Raw genomic sequence first — 16258 nt, forward strand, 5'->3', positions numbered from 1 at the left:
ACAGAAGAGCAGCCAATATATATATATGTGTACATAGTTATATAACTATTGGATGAATTGCCACAAACTTAAGTACAGACATTCATTGTTCCCAGAGGATGTACCCTACTGGCTCTGGTGATTCCCTAACTTTTAGTAGTACCACCCTGAGTTTAACATTTGTGGTTTTGAGGGAAACATTGCAACAACTATTGAATTGAATAACATGAAAATGTGTGCATACATTCATGTTTTCCTTCGAGATAAATTGTAAGAACTACCCTTAATAATGAATCCCTTCATTTCCCACCGCCATCATAACATACAAATTCCACCAAAATCAGCTGTACGTTGTGTTTAGTGCTAATTAGCATGCTAACTAACATCGTGAACATGTTAGCATGCTGATGCTAGCATTTAGCTCAAAGCGCCACTGTTTTAGCTACAGCCTTACAGAGCTGCTTGCATGGCTGTTGACTCTTAATCAAGCCCAGAAATCATTTCTGTCATTTCAGCCGTGTATCTCTAAAGAAATCTGGCTTTGGCTTTATTCACACTCTATTTTAGTGATTAAAACTACACCTTTTCTATTTGTCAATTTATTTTAAAAAAAAACATCATTATTTAGAGAAAGATTTGACACAAAGTTCCAGATGAGGTGCCGATAATAGAAGTGTATTTCTACTCATTAGCTCTTTGTGCAGTGTTATCCCTTTGTTATCGCTATATCTCAAGGTAATTATTATCCTCAGCCAGAAATGTATTTTTACTGAGGTTGAGTTGTGACTCAGGCTTCCATGAGTTACCAAATTAAGTTTTTGTCTTTAGAAAAACATTATTAAAAAAAAAAAATTGTAACAAGATAACAAAGATATAGGAAGATAACAAGATAATATATGTGTATGTGGACAACAATGATCTGACGCCTGAAGGAGAATCCGTTAGCAAGCTCTGCGGTCTGAAGAAAATAATGTTGTTCTTTCATTATCATTAGAAATTGGATATTTCAGGATACCAACATAACATAATTAATTCTTCTGTCCTTGTTAAAGCGTTTGGATCCCATTACCTGGATTGTCTTGTTTTAAAAACTCAAAGGTAGAAGATAAATCATATTTCAGGTGTTTAGAGCACATCTGAGCTAACAAAGCAGATTAGTTTTCTTGGAGAGATCGTCACAAAGCTGAGGACGAGTCCAGGACTGATTAGTGTTTGTATTGTTTCTTGGTCTGAATCAGGCTCTATCAAATGTGATTTATTGGTCCGGGAATACATGAGTGTGAGAATTTGAGTGTGGGGTGTGCATGTGTATTGTACTTATTCATTGATGTATCTGCATGGTAGATTAATCATCCAACACATTTGTGAATGTATATTTTTGCATGTTTTTGACATGTGTGTCTCACTATTTGGCATTTTCATTTTTTATGCGCACACACACTTCTTTCTGTATGTAGATATCGGCCGGTAAAGGCTCCGTGCGCGTGTGTTTTTGTTTAAATGCGCGTGTGTGTGAGTATACAGGATTATCGCAGTCTCATCCCTCATTCCCCTGCTGGCCCTGACCCTTTTAAACAACACTCTATCTTTCTCTGGGAATCCCTCCATCCATCTCCATCAATCTTTCTATCTTTTTTTCTGCATCCATATCTCTCTCAGTCCCCCAACTACTCGGGATGGAGGGAGGGAGAGAGATGATCCTGTCTTTTTCAACCTTCTTCTTATTCCATCAAGCATACATCTAGCCTCAAAACTCAACAATAACACATCCATCACACACACACATGCACGCACAGCCGGACGAGCAGTGCAGAGTCATCGTGTAGCATGACAGAAAAAGCAAATAAAGTTTTATTCTAATGTAATAAGAAGCCTTTATACAATAAAAGGAATTTGCTGTCTTCCACAATCTTGTGAAAATCCAGTCATGTCTGGACATTTTCTCCTTAAGTCTGGATTTAACTCCCATATTGATATCTCAGTGTCCTTCTTACCACATAGATAAGTAGCATCCTCGAATAGATGTGTAACCTGCGATGTAAGAAGTGCAGAGTGTGCGACGTTCACTTTTTGGATACATAACCACGTTTGTTTGTTTTTTAACAAATGTCTGCTCACTTGAACACGCGAAAATCCAAGCTAGGTTTGGCTGATGTTGACAAAAATCTGATTTTGCATTTTCTTCCCCTCACAAATCTTTGTATTGACATGTGTTAATTATACAGTTTTAATTCAGCTTGTCGATATATATCGGGTGCGACTGTTTTCAGAAGATATTTAGTGTTATGCATTGTAATTAAATGTACAGCCCGCCTTCACCGGGGATGTTGCCTTGTAATCAGCGTTGGAGCGCTGGAACTTCTTTGGCAATGACATTGCCCGGCTTTCACCTGGTGTACTTATACATTTTGACAGTATTATAATTTAAAGTCTGTATGGCAGTAAATCCCCTGAGACCTCTGGTTAACAGAGCGTAGACGGGGGACAGAGAGGCCGACAGACAGACACACAGACAGACAGGTTACCATGGTTATCAGAGCAGAGAGGAAAGAATGGAAGGTGATGAACCTGAGTAGATGTGAGTGTGTGTGTGTGTGTGTGTGTGTGTGTGTGTGTGTGTGTGTGTGTGTGTGTGTGTGTGTGTGTGTGTGTGTGTGTGTGTGTGTTGCAGCCGTAGAGCCGAAGGCAGACAGTCACTGTGTCCTTGTCATTCAGTGAATCTGAAAACTGAACCCCGTCTTAAGCCAGCCCTCTCCATTTCTTTGTTGGTATCTCTCCTCATTGTTCAACATAAAAGGCAAGAGAGAAAAAAGTGTTATCGGTAGCCAAAGTCTCAGTCGTACACATGATCAGATTCTCCCAAGAAATTATTTAGATCTTTAGTAAAAGTTGCTCTGACAGCCAACACAGACGGTGAGGACCCATACAAATCTAAAAAGAAATGCTCGTGTCGTTCTTTGTTGCTGCTTCCTGCATTATTTAGTGAAAGCAGGGCTTAAACGCTTTCAAAAGATGTTTTCTATAATATGCAGAATGTATATAATAATGTATCAAAATGTGTTTAGGAATCTTGTTAAATTTAGTTTAAAGGTGCGCAATACAAAATTGAGGACATTCATCCAAACGGCTCTCAACATGGCGATGGCTGAGACAGTGGCTCGCAGCTAACAGTGCCAACAGCGCTAACAGTGCCAACAACGCTAACAGTGCCAACAGCGCTAACAGTGCCAACAACGCTAACAGTGCCAACAGCGCTAACAGTGCCAACAACGCTAACAGTGCCAACAGTGCTAACAGTGCCAACAACGCTAACAGTGCCAACAACGCTAACAACGGCAACAGTGTTTACCTGAGGGCTGAACCTGGAGGGCGGGTGCTACGCTTCCCTGACAGGACGGCGTTATCAGCTGTAACCGCCGTATGAGCGCAGTGTGGAGCAGCGGCTGTGAGCTGCGAGTGGGGCACCCTCACATGCACTAACATGCGCACACGCCACCGGCCAGGCTATGTAAACAAAGCAAGGAGAAGCTCGAATAACAACACACACAGAGGGAAAGTGACTTCATTCTCTGCTCAGGTAGACATTTCTTCACTATATCTTTACAAGACAACTTTTCTGCTTCACCAACAAGTTCTTAGCAAGATGGAAAGAGGTGGAACTGGCACATACCAAAACATGTGGTGACTCTTGGAATGAAGTTCCCTTTTGAACCCCCTCGTGATCCTGTGAATCAGACACACAGAGCTGATGGGAAGCTTAAGGTAAAATGACAGTATTAAAGATTGCACAGTCTCCCACACGTATTTGTATCTGGTTGGAGACTCTTCCAGGTTGTGGATCAAAACCCAGGAATACACAGGATGTTGGCTTGATTTTCTGGCATCCGGCAGTAGTTTAAAACGGTGTGGAGAAGGACCATGAAAAATATGTTCATCAAAGCAACGTGTTTGATCTTGTATTAATGCCTTAAATAAATATATAATATAATATATACATATTTTTATACTGAAGTCTGGCTACAGGATTTCCTGTCTTGGCCTGATGACATGGCAACATGTAGTTGGAAACATTTGCATCGGAGGATAGATCCAGTAAGCACTAGTGTAGATATGGGGCCTTTGAATGCTGATACTGTCTTTTAGAGCTTTTCCTTTTGCCCACTATCAGACTTAAAATTAGGACTTATCCAAAAAGTGAGCCTTAATAACTGAAAAGCTGTTGATACAACATGAACAGAACAGTTTTACCCAGAGTTCTTCTTTTTAAGACAGATGCATTGAGATTATTGTGATTTATGTGTGCCCCCATACTTTATGGTGGGTAACATATAATTGACATGATGGATGAATTGATGGGTGCAACTTGCATACAACAACATAAACTGCAACACTCCTCTTAATATCTTAAGTTGACACGTGTATTATTAACATTTACTTTTTGAGATCAGATCCATAACTTACTTTTGTCTACTGCTATTTAATATGCTCGAAGCAGATTTTTTGACAAACACAACCTGGATATTGAATATTTTTGTTCTTACAGTGAGAACTTTTCTGTTCTGAAAACACTGTTATGGAAATCTGGACTCCTGCAGAGGTTTTAGATTCTCAGATATTATTTCTGAGAGGTTTGGAAGGCATCACTTTGACTGAGCTTGTATGTTGTGAGTCCTCCTGTGAGAATGTGTACACATGTGTGAGAGAGACTTTGGGTGTCTCAGATGTTCTTCACGGTTCATCAGTGTTGACATCTGGCCCAACAGCTGGACTCATCTGGACACACACACCGTCCACACTTTCACAAGTGCTTCTCTGTATTTTGAATCTTCCCTTCCTGTCTGTCTGCTTTGTGTACAGTTGCTGTACATTTCTGCGTCTCTGTGTTTATGTTTGTGTATCAGTGTATACTATTGTTTAACTGTAAAAGCTTCTGACCTTAAAGCAGGACTGGGATGTGTGACGTGTCATTATACAGGACGTGCATGTATTTGTCTCTGTGTGTGTTTGCCAGACAGGAAATGTGAACCATGTGCACAGTATGTTGAGCATTCCAGTACTTTAAGTCCAACAAGTTTGTCATTCACTGAGACTAATGTGCTTTTGTTATGGGAACAAAAAAAGAGTCTGCTGGAAAAAAATACCCCCACTTGTGTGCAGTCTCATGGTGCAGGAGCTACTTGAGTCACACATTTTATAGCATGTGTAGGGATGCACCGATCCGACTTTTTCAGCCACAGTTCCGATACCTGCAGCTTTGGGTATCGGCTGATATCCAAGCCCTCTCCCGATACCAGTGTTTGATTAATACGCTCTATGTCTCTTTGTGTGGAAGTGACTGGGATCATTCTTTATGAGCAAGGCAACATTTGGCCTTTCCAGTATACTGTACAATGTGTATAGTATATAAACACAGAGCTGAACTCAATAGATTGGCTCCAGCTATTTGAGTCAGTATCGGCCTGATATCCAATATCGGTATCCGTGCATATGATACATGATACATGACAAAATGATCTTTTTCTAAATTATTTTCTTGCCTTCATGTATTATTAGTATTGTGTATTACTATACATGTGCATGTTATATTATTTAATTGTAATATAGATAGATACTTGTCTTCTATGATAGTAAACTGAACATCTTTGGGTTTTGGACTGTTGCTTGGACAAAACAAGCTTTTTTTTATATCAACTTGGGCTTTGAGAAATTGTGATTGTTCACTGTTTTCTGACATTTCATTGTACCAATGATAAGTTAATTGGGAAAATAAGTAGCGAATAACAAGATAATTGTTAGCAGCAATAGCAATTTCTGGCACTGCGGCAAATGTTGCCGGGATTACAGTACACATGTTATTTTTCTTAGGGTGGTAGGAGAAGAGGTGACTGCAGCACACTCCCCTCAGTTGTAATCGTATGGCTCCAAGAGTTGAATATCATTTTCATGGACCACCCGTAAGGGCACTGGGGAGGAAAACAAAGTAATCTTTGCAAATATTATTGATGGCTTCCAACAATATCTTGGGAAAAAATAAAAAAAATCTGTGTACTTTGCAGTGTTTTCCATAATGTATGTTCTCTCCAAGTTTATATTCTGCTCCAGCAGTGAAAAATATCCGTGGACAGGAAATGAAAAAAAAAATTGCTTGAGCAACATAATGCAAATGAATAGTCCTCTGATGTAGTAGCAACACACTGCCCAAAGTCTGCACAGTTGAAAGCTGGCCAAAAACCGTTGTGTGCTTCTTTTATCCAAAGATAAAGTGAATACGGTTCTCGCTGTCTATGAGGGGCAAATGATGTCAACTGCAGTAGATTGTACCCAAAATGAACACACGTGGATGGTATAAAACACCTGCCCTCCCCCTCATGTTCCACACTAATTACTCAGAACCTCAGAACAGCGACAAGCGCTCACTGGCTCACTCGGAACAAGACGACACAGAGACACAGACATCATTTTAATGATTTTAAATACAAAAACCTGTCTGCAAAGCACGGTGTGCTGGGTGTTCCTAATACTGCTTTTTAGCAATTTAACACATTTTTTGCTTTGAAGAAAGTCTGACCTGTTTTGAACTACTCTTAATGGACTTGGACCTGTGATTAGGGATGATCTGACTACACAAATAAGCAGAACTTTGCTGCAATATCTTTGTGTATTCACATGTCAAGCTTATATACTGTATACGTACATCTTTGTGATGTGCGATGGGTTTAATGGGATTGTACATTATGGTTGTTTGCGTTCAATCTCACAGCCATTTCCTAAAATATCTGACTTTTAATATTCCGCTCAATCTATATGTCTGCCAGACGTCAGTACGAATACAGGCAGCTGTTTTTTGTTTCAGCATCTGTTTCTGTATGTAATCGCCTGTGTTTTCTCTCCAGGACTGTTCCCGGCGGTGTTGAACCTGGCGTCCATGGCAGACATCTCCGCTAATGCAACCTGTGGTTCACTGGGTCCAGAGATGTTCTGTAAGCTGGTGGAACATGTACCAGGCCGGCCTATTAGAAACCCTCAGTGTCGAATCTGCAACCAAAAGAGTACACAACCACTTGGTAAGGACACACACAAGCTTTATGGGCAGGCTGATTACAATAATGAATCATGCAAGATTAGTTAATGAGTGCCAGAATGGCCAGGTGTTAACTAATCATTTTGTCTAAAAAGATAATTGACGAATGAACTCATCGCAACATGACAAGACGACAATACAAAATGAGCCTGCGATCATAATTCAAACAGCCAGCTAGACAGTCGGTTATTTAGTCAATCTATGATTCAGTTAACCTCGTACAACCAACCAATCAGTTTTTCAGTGAAGCAGTCCATCATTAACCAGCCAATGAGTCAGCTAATGAGTCCAGTTAGCTTTAGTCAACCAGGATGAGAGGAATAAAAGAAGGACGGGATGTAATGCTGCAAAAAGGGGATGAGGAAGGAGGGAAGGAAAAGCTTGGAAAGGTTGAGATGAAAAATGAAGAGATGAACTGAGACAAAACTGGTGATTTTAAAACACTGCCGTCTCCAATAATACTAAAACCCAAGACTTATTTATTTTGAATGATCAGCTGAATGACTGACTGACGAAGCTCTGGACACAAGAGACAGTTAGCCTAGCTTAGCATAATGGACGCAAGGTGAATTGGCTAGCTTGGTTCTGTCCGAGTGTAAAACATTCTGCCCTTCAGGACCGCCAAAGCAAAGAGAAGTAGGACTAAAGAATAAGGGTAGAGGAAGAATGCTGTTTAAAAAGCAGAGGAATGTCTTTTATCAAAGGCTATGTAGCGCTCTCATTTTGCTATCAATAGTTGCCATGGTTTTTTAACAGAAATGTCACACATAAGTATCCCGGTGATTGGCAGCTGCAAGTCAACCTGAAACACCACATCTTCACTTAAAAATACGCTCTCACACACATGTAAACACCTAACACAATCCCGTACACGCTGCGTCCACAAACGTTCTGCACAGTGGCCTTTGCTAAGTGATGATATCTTCTCTTCTTGTTCCATTAAAGCTATTGTGTGGAATAGTAACGGGGGCCAGGAGTAGATTTGTTTTGTTTTTTATTCAGAAGAGAAATATAATCATCTGAAATGGAAAGGAAATCTATTATTCTTTCTTCTTTGACAAGGTAGAAGAATGTCCTTTTGATATCTGGCCTTGAATGGTTAAAATGCTAGAATTTTATATAAAAAACAGTGGAGAGGAACATTTTCCCCTTAATGCTGGATTCAAGACTAAAATGATTTTTCTTCCTGTTTCTATCTTTCTCTATTTCTGTGTGTGTGTGTGTGTGTGTGTGTGTACAGAACAACACCCCATAGAATATGCCACAGATGGGACGAACCGTTGGTGGCAAAGTCCCTCTATCAAGAATGGAATGGAGTACCACTATGTGACTATCACTCTGGACTTAAAACAGGTAACAGAGACACACGTGACAAAACAAAAGACTCAAAACAGTAAAACCAAAATTCTTTCAAAAGCTTTTAAACGTTTTAAGGTTAACAGGTATAAATAACAGCCTTATTATAGCTTCTGAGATATAATAAGAGGTGATGTCTCTTTTTTCTTAAAATTATAAATGTAATTCCTTTTTGAGTTACAAACAATTGAACTAAGTGTTGACAAAATATGTTTGGGTCATCAAATGCACATAACATTGGTCCCAATACTGCCTTTCTTTTTAAATACCCAAACACATCAAAAACACCTCATTTGACATGCATCAATCGATGCTCCTATGGCGCACTATATTTGAGGAAAAGGCAATATTTTCGTATTTTAGATACCCCTTGTCTTTCAAATCATTGACATGATACGAAAGATAGATAGAATCGCTCTGTTGGAGTTGTTGGGACAACAAAAACACTCAGTCCACTCACACTGGTACAGTGGTGTTACTGAGCAAAGCTTGCCTTACGTCATGAACAATCTTTGGCTGAGTACAGAAACAGTCAAAAGTTGTAACAGCTAGTCGTTTTAACCAATGAATGCAACAGCAATATTGTTATTATAATTACTATTAATAATTTGATTATTTCGTAACAATCCATAGCTTTTATTCCTTTTAGCTCTCTCCAAACAGGCACAGCGGGCGCATAAAACAACAGCTTTGGTCGCCGAGTCCTCATTTGACGCTAAAAACTTGAAACAAGCTTCATTCTTGTTTCAGGGGCGTCAAATGCTTGCAGCATCAAAGCAGTTTGACCCTTTAGATCTGCTGTCCAAGTAGATTTTTCTTGTCTCTTCATAACAATAATCTGTAAATTCTTACCGTATTAAGTGTTTATTTTATTCCACAATCCTCCCATTTGCTTCTATATGTTAATCCTAACACTTCCTGCCACCATGTTGCTTCTCTGTCAAGATGTTGCTCCCATAACCACAGTCCTCTTAGATTACATAAACACACCAGCCTGCATGTTGTCAATCCAATTGTAATTAGAGCAATTAGTTAATCATTTAAACAATGTTTCATTGTTCTGTCATCCAAAGAACCGACTATTATTTCAGCAGTGCTGAAATTGGTTGAACTAACCTGGCTATCAATCATTTTATAAGCATGCGTGTCACTCTTTAAATAATTGGTTTTCATTTTTGATTTGGAAGGCTTGGCAGGAATATCGGTGATTGAGGGGCTGTGTACTGGCATGGGATGATTTAGGATATCTAGTTTAGTTTAGAAGTGCGATTAAACAGATTACAGCGCCAGAGAATAATTATATGGATGTCTTGAGAATAAAACTAATGAGGGTGAGAGACTTTAGTTCACGAGAAGCCCTCGGTTCATTAAGAGAAGCCTTTGAAAAATTGCTTTTACAGTTAAAACAGATTAATTTTGGAATAAAAAGTCCAATATTCCAATCAAAAATGCCATAATTAAAACAAAAGCCTGAGGTAACACACATTAGCAGGAACTCAATAACTACTTTGACACCTCATGTAAATGAATATCGCTCAAGCAGAATGTGCCATTCACAATTTTGTCAATAAAAGTACAATTTTGTGATCTCAAGCTCACACTTCTGTTTGAACATTATGAGAATAAATCAGTTTTTTTCTCAACCGACTACAAAATAGCATCATCTTCAAACTCTCACATCCTAAAAGAATTCAAATGGCATAACATTTGAAAAATTGAAGTATGCCTCATAATGAAACAACTGTGAGACTATCAACATCTCTTTCTTGAATCTGTTTCTTTAAAATTGTAACCTTGGTACTATATTAAGAACTTAAACACAGTGAAAACAGACAGCTCATTGTCAGTGTAAGTTTAAACAAAGCTCCTATTATTCATATTGCGTTGAATTTAATTCAGAGGCAGAGAGAGAGAGAGAGAGAGAGAGAGAGAGAGAGAGAGAGAGAGAGAGAGAGAAGAAGCAAAACTGAGGTGAGCTTTATTTATTTTTTTGCCAACCATCACATACGTAGAATATAATTATATCTCTGGACAGGAAGTAGAGCAGCGCCATCTTGACATGTTAATGGCTTCAGGCCCATCAATCACACCTTTCACCACTGTGGTGTGGCTGCAGAATATATATACGGTACACTCCTAAATGGACTCACAAACACGCACACACACACACACACACACACACACGTTTCACACCTGTCACCAGAGGGAAATGGCCGATGAATGCATCTGCCTGGTTACGCACACACACTCTCTCACTGACTCGCTTCTGACCTTCATATTAGTGTGTGGAGCAGGAGGCTGACATGTACGCACACCTCCACACACACACTATTCTTGCACTTATCCACGGTCAAATTTGCATATGTGCAGAAAAAGGAATGGAAAAAATTATTAGAAAGCTCACAGCTGGATACGGAGTCTGAAAAAAGAAATCCTGCTCTTGTTCCATTTGTCATGAGCAGGCTCTTTAAAAGCTTTTTAATACCAGCGTGCTTTTTCCTCAATGAGCACCTACTGAGCCATCTCAGCTCTAACAGTCCTCTTGTATGATGGCCATGTTTGACGTGCTCTCAGCAATGTGTGAAAAGTGAAAAGGCTGTCCATCTTACGATACGGTAGAAATGGATAAAATTTTCATTTGGCTGAGCGCTCCTTATTTATTATCATTTGGGCCGTACCCAATCGGAATTGTTTTCTTTGTATCGATTTGGCTGTTCAATACGAAGATTGGACTACTAGTTCCTTTTTGTCTCTCTGCGGCGGTACGCTGCGACCGGCTCTTGGCCGGCTTGGAAAGGCCCTGGGGTCGATGTTTCCAGGGGCCCGTGGACTTCATGCTCCCTGCGTCCTCTGTCTGCGTGGAGGGAAGGTTCCTCTGCACCCGGCGTGGCCGTCATCCTGGCGTACAAATCGACTTTGGCATCCCCAATTGTCATATTTGCTGTTTCCCCCCATGAAAAATAGATGTTTTACTGTTACAACTCATTCAGTATACCAGATATATTAAGTGATGGAGGTTTATCTGGATGTTGCACCGTAGCACAACGTAAACACACATAATGAAAAAATTGTTCCGACAAATTCTAGATATATTCTCAAATGTCTGTTTCCTTTCATCAAGTAACTCTCTGTATATTACTTCAATCAATTTTGTATTGATCAAAGTAACAGTAGATCGACCTCACGCCTGAATTGCAGTGATCGACCGTAGCCATTAATGTCTGTGTGTGTTTGTGTGAACATGTGCATTCTTCAGTGGGTGTTTTGTGTGTGTGTGTACACACACACACACACACGTGTGAGTCTCGATCAGTCCAACGGAAAGCTTTTTACCCTCTAGTGCGCTGAATTTCCCCTGCGACCTCAGTCATCTCACTCAGAAAATAACGGTGGGCTTGCTTGTTTGTTTTTGTGTGTGTTTGTGTGTGTGTGTGTGTGTGTGTGTGTGTGTTATCGCCTGTGACATCACCACCCTCATTTCCGCTGTTGTTATTGTTGAGCCTCTCTGGATGGAAAGACTAAATAATGAGAAAGAGTGGGAGCTGAGTGTGTGTGTGTGTGTGTGTGTGTGTGCGTGTGTGTTAGAGAGAGCGAGAGAGAGACAGACAATTGAAGTCTGTCTATGTTCTTTATTATTTTTAGATTAATTCTTCAATTGTAATTTTGCATCTGCCTTGACAATTAAAAGTGTTCTGCAGAGACGTTCTGCAGGTCATTTTTAAGGTTTCATTTACAGGTTTAAACAGGTGTACATTTTTTTTTCTAATTATTGTGTTGTTATACTTTCAGTTATTCCATATCAAACAAAAGTTTCCCAGCTGTGCGTTACCAACGTGTGAAGCATTGAGTTGCCTTGTAATGTATGTTTGCATGTAAATTAGTAAATTACTCGTTAATCTATTAACACTACTTCACCATGAGGGGTTAAACTTGCCTCGTCGTGGCGACAATCTGTTGTCAGCTTCAGAGGTTAAATTGCAGTTATAATGGAAATGCAGCAGCCAGTTGTATTGATGGACAGTTTGTCCGTCGTGGTCAAATCATGCGCCGGCTCTGCTCTCTGGGGGCGGGAGGAGAACCTGGCAGAGTGATTGGGGACCTGAAAGAGGCTGTCAGTCAAAGTGCTGTCATTATCAACCGCTCTTAAATACCGCAACATGCGAGTGGTGCAACGCTTCCTCAAGCACACGCATTTCAGTTTTTGGGGTCACGGTTCGGTTTGTTTTGCACATTCAGGAGAAAAAAATATATAACAAATGTATAGATTACATATTTATATATTATATGAAGCCATAACACTACACACTACACTATTTTATACACAAAATACATGTTTGCTGCTATATTAATGCTCATAATGTGGTATATTGCACCATTCCTTCCAGATGGAACTGGGACACTTTCTAAACACATGACAACACGGGGCATTGAGAAAATGACGATACTGACCTTATAATTAGCAGCTCTTTAACGAGACCACAAGAAAAACCATATAGGGAAAAGTAATTGGAGTTCACAGCTTCTCGATAGTTTCCTCCATTGTTTTTGTTCGTTTGACTGACTTCCTGTAACTGCTTTGTCACAATTAGCCTCACCCATTTCAACATTAACTACATTACAGTCAGTTTTACGCGCCTCAAAATGACGCAAACATCATTAAAAATCCCATTTTCAGGCACACGGTTGGACATGAACAAACAGACCGATAAACCGGCCTATGACAGTACTATACTATTAATTTACATTTATTAGAATATCCAGATCACTGAATATTGCAGCTTTAAACCTCCACTCTCATCACATTCCAATTCACCGCAGTCTAGAGTCATTGTCCTGCTCAAGGACACCTTAATAAGGCAGACGCTTGAGCCTGGAGTCCCCCGGTTCTCAAAATCAGTCGTTATGAGGACTCAGTGAACCTTTACCAATCATAGTTATAGCTTTATAGCATATTTTTATGCTTGGATGAAAATGGCGTATACATCTTACATGAGACATTTTGTGTGCTAAACATTTCCCATTGTAAACCATAGGAAACACATCTTAAACTTGGATAAAGTCTTGCTTTACTTTGTACTTTAAAATAATAATTAGGAACATGAGACATATATGGACAGAGCTTTTAGCGGCAGAAAACATCTTTATTCATAACAGAGAGAAGGTGAATGAGACATCTGCTGTACCCAATGAAACTTTGTTGGTCTGTGTTTGACAGTAGCTCGGGCCAAAGCAAGAATGTGGGAGAGATTGCAGCATCTGGTGTTTTGTGCGGACTAAAGCCTATTTAAAAAGCTTAAGGCTAAATTACGACCAAGTCTGTGAGCGAGCGTGTTTGTGTGTGCATTTGTTCTACTTGTGTGTGTTTTTTGGCAGTTCAGACAGAGAGGCGGACTTAAAGAGAATAGGTCTCGATTGGCTGTTTCAGACCAGGACATTTCTCAGATTTATCCAGAGGCTGTTGTCTAGATATGCTGCACTCCACTGTCTCTTTTAGACAATGTGAAAAACACAATCATTTGTCTGTTTTTTATATTTCTTTTTTTTTTTTACTGCAATTTGGTTAAAAATTTAACTTTATTCTAATGTGTTTCCTGCAGATCTGTCAAGAGACTGTCATTCAAAAATACTGCAGCATCTCCTTAAGTTGTTTTTAGTGGCAGCTCAGCAGAGCGATCTTTCGACGAGATGACTGTGTGGCTCCAGTGAATATCTCCTGCTTGTTTGCCTGCGCTGAGCGTGGCAGTCGGGGAGGCTGGATGATTCACACTATTTAAAACTGGGCCACAGGCAACTTTATTAGTCCAGTGAGATGTTAACACATTTTCTCTTGAAGTGACAGTCAATTTTAACGAGAATGCATAGCAGGTCTGTTTGCTCTGACGCCATATCCACCTGTGTGTCAGTATGTTTCTTTAGGTCTAAATCCCATCTCCCCATCTCATTCTGATCTTTTTCCACTTTGTTTCTGATCTGTCTTTTGTGTTTTTTGTGTGCAAACTCTGCTCTAATTAGCTGCAGTACTAACTGGAATTGGGGTTTGATGCCAGTTTATCTGGCCAGATAAATTTGAACACGTTGCCATGTGAATGGCCTGTAAACACCAGCTGTTCAGTAAAACCACTGTCACTGTGTTTCCAAATCACGCTCAGACAAAATGGGATTCTTCACAGTCCATTTGATTGTGGGCAACCCAGCCATACTGGACACGGGGCTTAAATGGACTGATTGAGCATTAAAATAAACATTTTAAGTGCACATTTGGCTGCTACACTCCAATATGTGCATAAAGTCATTCCCTGGCATATCATAGACTATTTCCTGTTAAATGTGTAAGATTACTCACATAAAATGCTTGAGAACTCTTTGGAAATTAATATTCATTTGTTTGGTTTGGAGTATTCAATTCACTGGTGAGATGTAAAAATCGAGGACGCTTGACATATCTGGAGATAAACACAGTTTTGTAGCCTTTATAGACTTGTGAATAATTTGCGCAACTCCTCTGCAATAACAACACGTCTATAATGTGCAAAATAGAACTTATCAAATTAGTCAGTGATATATTTTGGAATCATGTAATTATTTATCAGTGCAACAGTTTTACTCTTTAAAAGACTTCATTTGGACTTCACAGGGTTTAAGCAGATCAGCTTTGTGCTCTCCTTTTAGACTAAACCACTCAAAAGAGAGAATGTTTTCATCTATGTTTATGTTTATAGCCAAAGACATTTTTTAATTTTACTCTCTATTGGCATAAAGTAGTTATGTCAGCGTTGTGTCACAGGCTAATAATATTCCTTATTCTACAATACCATTTCTAACAACAAGCTGTCTGTGATTTGTAAGCTATAGTTCGTAAGATAAGTTTATTGAGATTGTGTCTTCGTGGTCCTGCGAGCTCAACTGTCAATAAAGGACATGTGTGACTCAGCCACTTTGAGGCTTGAAGGCTAAAGGAGAAATTCTGATACAGGCTATCACCAAAAATTGTAAATTGATTATGAAATAAAAAATATGAATATTTAATACGAAATCACATTGGCATCATTTTTGACATTTATTTAGTGAGGTATGCCTTCTTTCACCAGTGAGATAACATCTCATGTGCTTCATTCTAACCTGCATTAGCAAGGTCTCAAATGTAACCTGATGAAACTTGCAGACACCTTGCGAGTTTGAGTTTATAGTTTAAGCTCAAATTTAAGCAGAAAGAAATTTAAGATGAGTAAAAAAAACTCATTTGAAAAGTGAATCTTGCCAATTAAATGATATACCAAAGGCTGATAACATGTCAGGATGTGGACTCATCATAAACTTACCAGACATTAAATGTCACAGATGCAACATAAACATTCATTAACGAGCCCTGTGAGTTCTTGCAGGACAGTTATCGGTGTGTTCATTTGGTGACGCTGTGTCACGCTTTAGAGGCAAAAGATATCTCTCGTCTGATCCCAAATCTGATCGAAACATAGAATGTGACACTGCAGACCTACACACAAACACACACACACACACACAAACACACACACACACACACACACACACACACACACACACACAGGTACATTGCATTAGTTAGCTGTGTTCATCTATGTTTAGCTGCTGGAGCTGCCTAGCTGTCTCAAAGCTGTCACCATATTACAAGATACTGCTGAGAGCTCTTTTACACACACACACACAAACACACACACACACACACGCATATAAAGACACACCATCCGACCTCGGTGGGAATACAAGTAACATTGGCTCTTTGTAGGGGGTTTGAATGACTGCTATAAGGTTACCCTGAAATACACTTTCTCTCTCTCACTCACACACACACACACACACACACAC

General features: G+C 39.5%; 1 protein-coding gene across 1 annotated transcript in view; it reads left to right on the plus strand.

Moving 5' to 3' along the window:
• The first annotated feature begins 6783 nt into the window (after positions 1 to 6783).
• Positions 6784 to 16258, plus strand: part of lama2 (laminin, alpha 2) — a 128737-nt gene continuing 119262 nt past the window's right edge. The window contains exons 1-3 of the mRNA XM_076084056.1: positions 6784 to 6796; positions 6873 to 7043; positions 8301 to 8413. Coding sequence (XP_075940171.1) covers positions 6784 to 6796; positions 6873 to 7043; positions 8301 to 8413 — 297 coding nt within the window. The remainder of the gene's footprint in view (positions 6797 to 6872; positions 7044 to 8300; positions 8414 to 16258) is intronic.

The sequence above is a fragment of the Anarhichas minor genome, unplaced genomic scaffold, assembly GCF_050575085.1.
Source record: "Anarhichas minor isolate MPS153535 unplaced genomic scaffold, ASM5057508v1 ptg000136l, whole genome shotgun sequence".
In the NCBI taxonomy this organism is placed as follows: domain Eukaryota; kingdom Metazoa; phylum Chordata; class Actinopteri; order Perciformes; family Anarhichadidae; genus Anarhichas; species Anarhichas minor.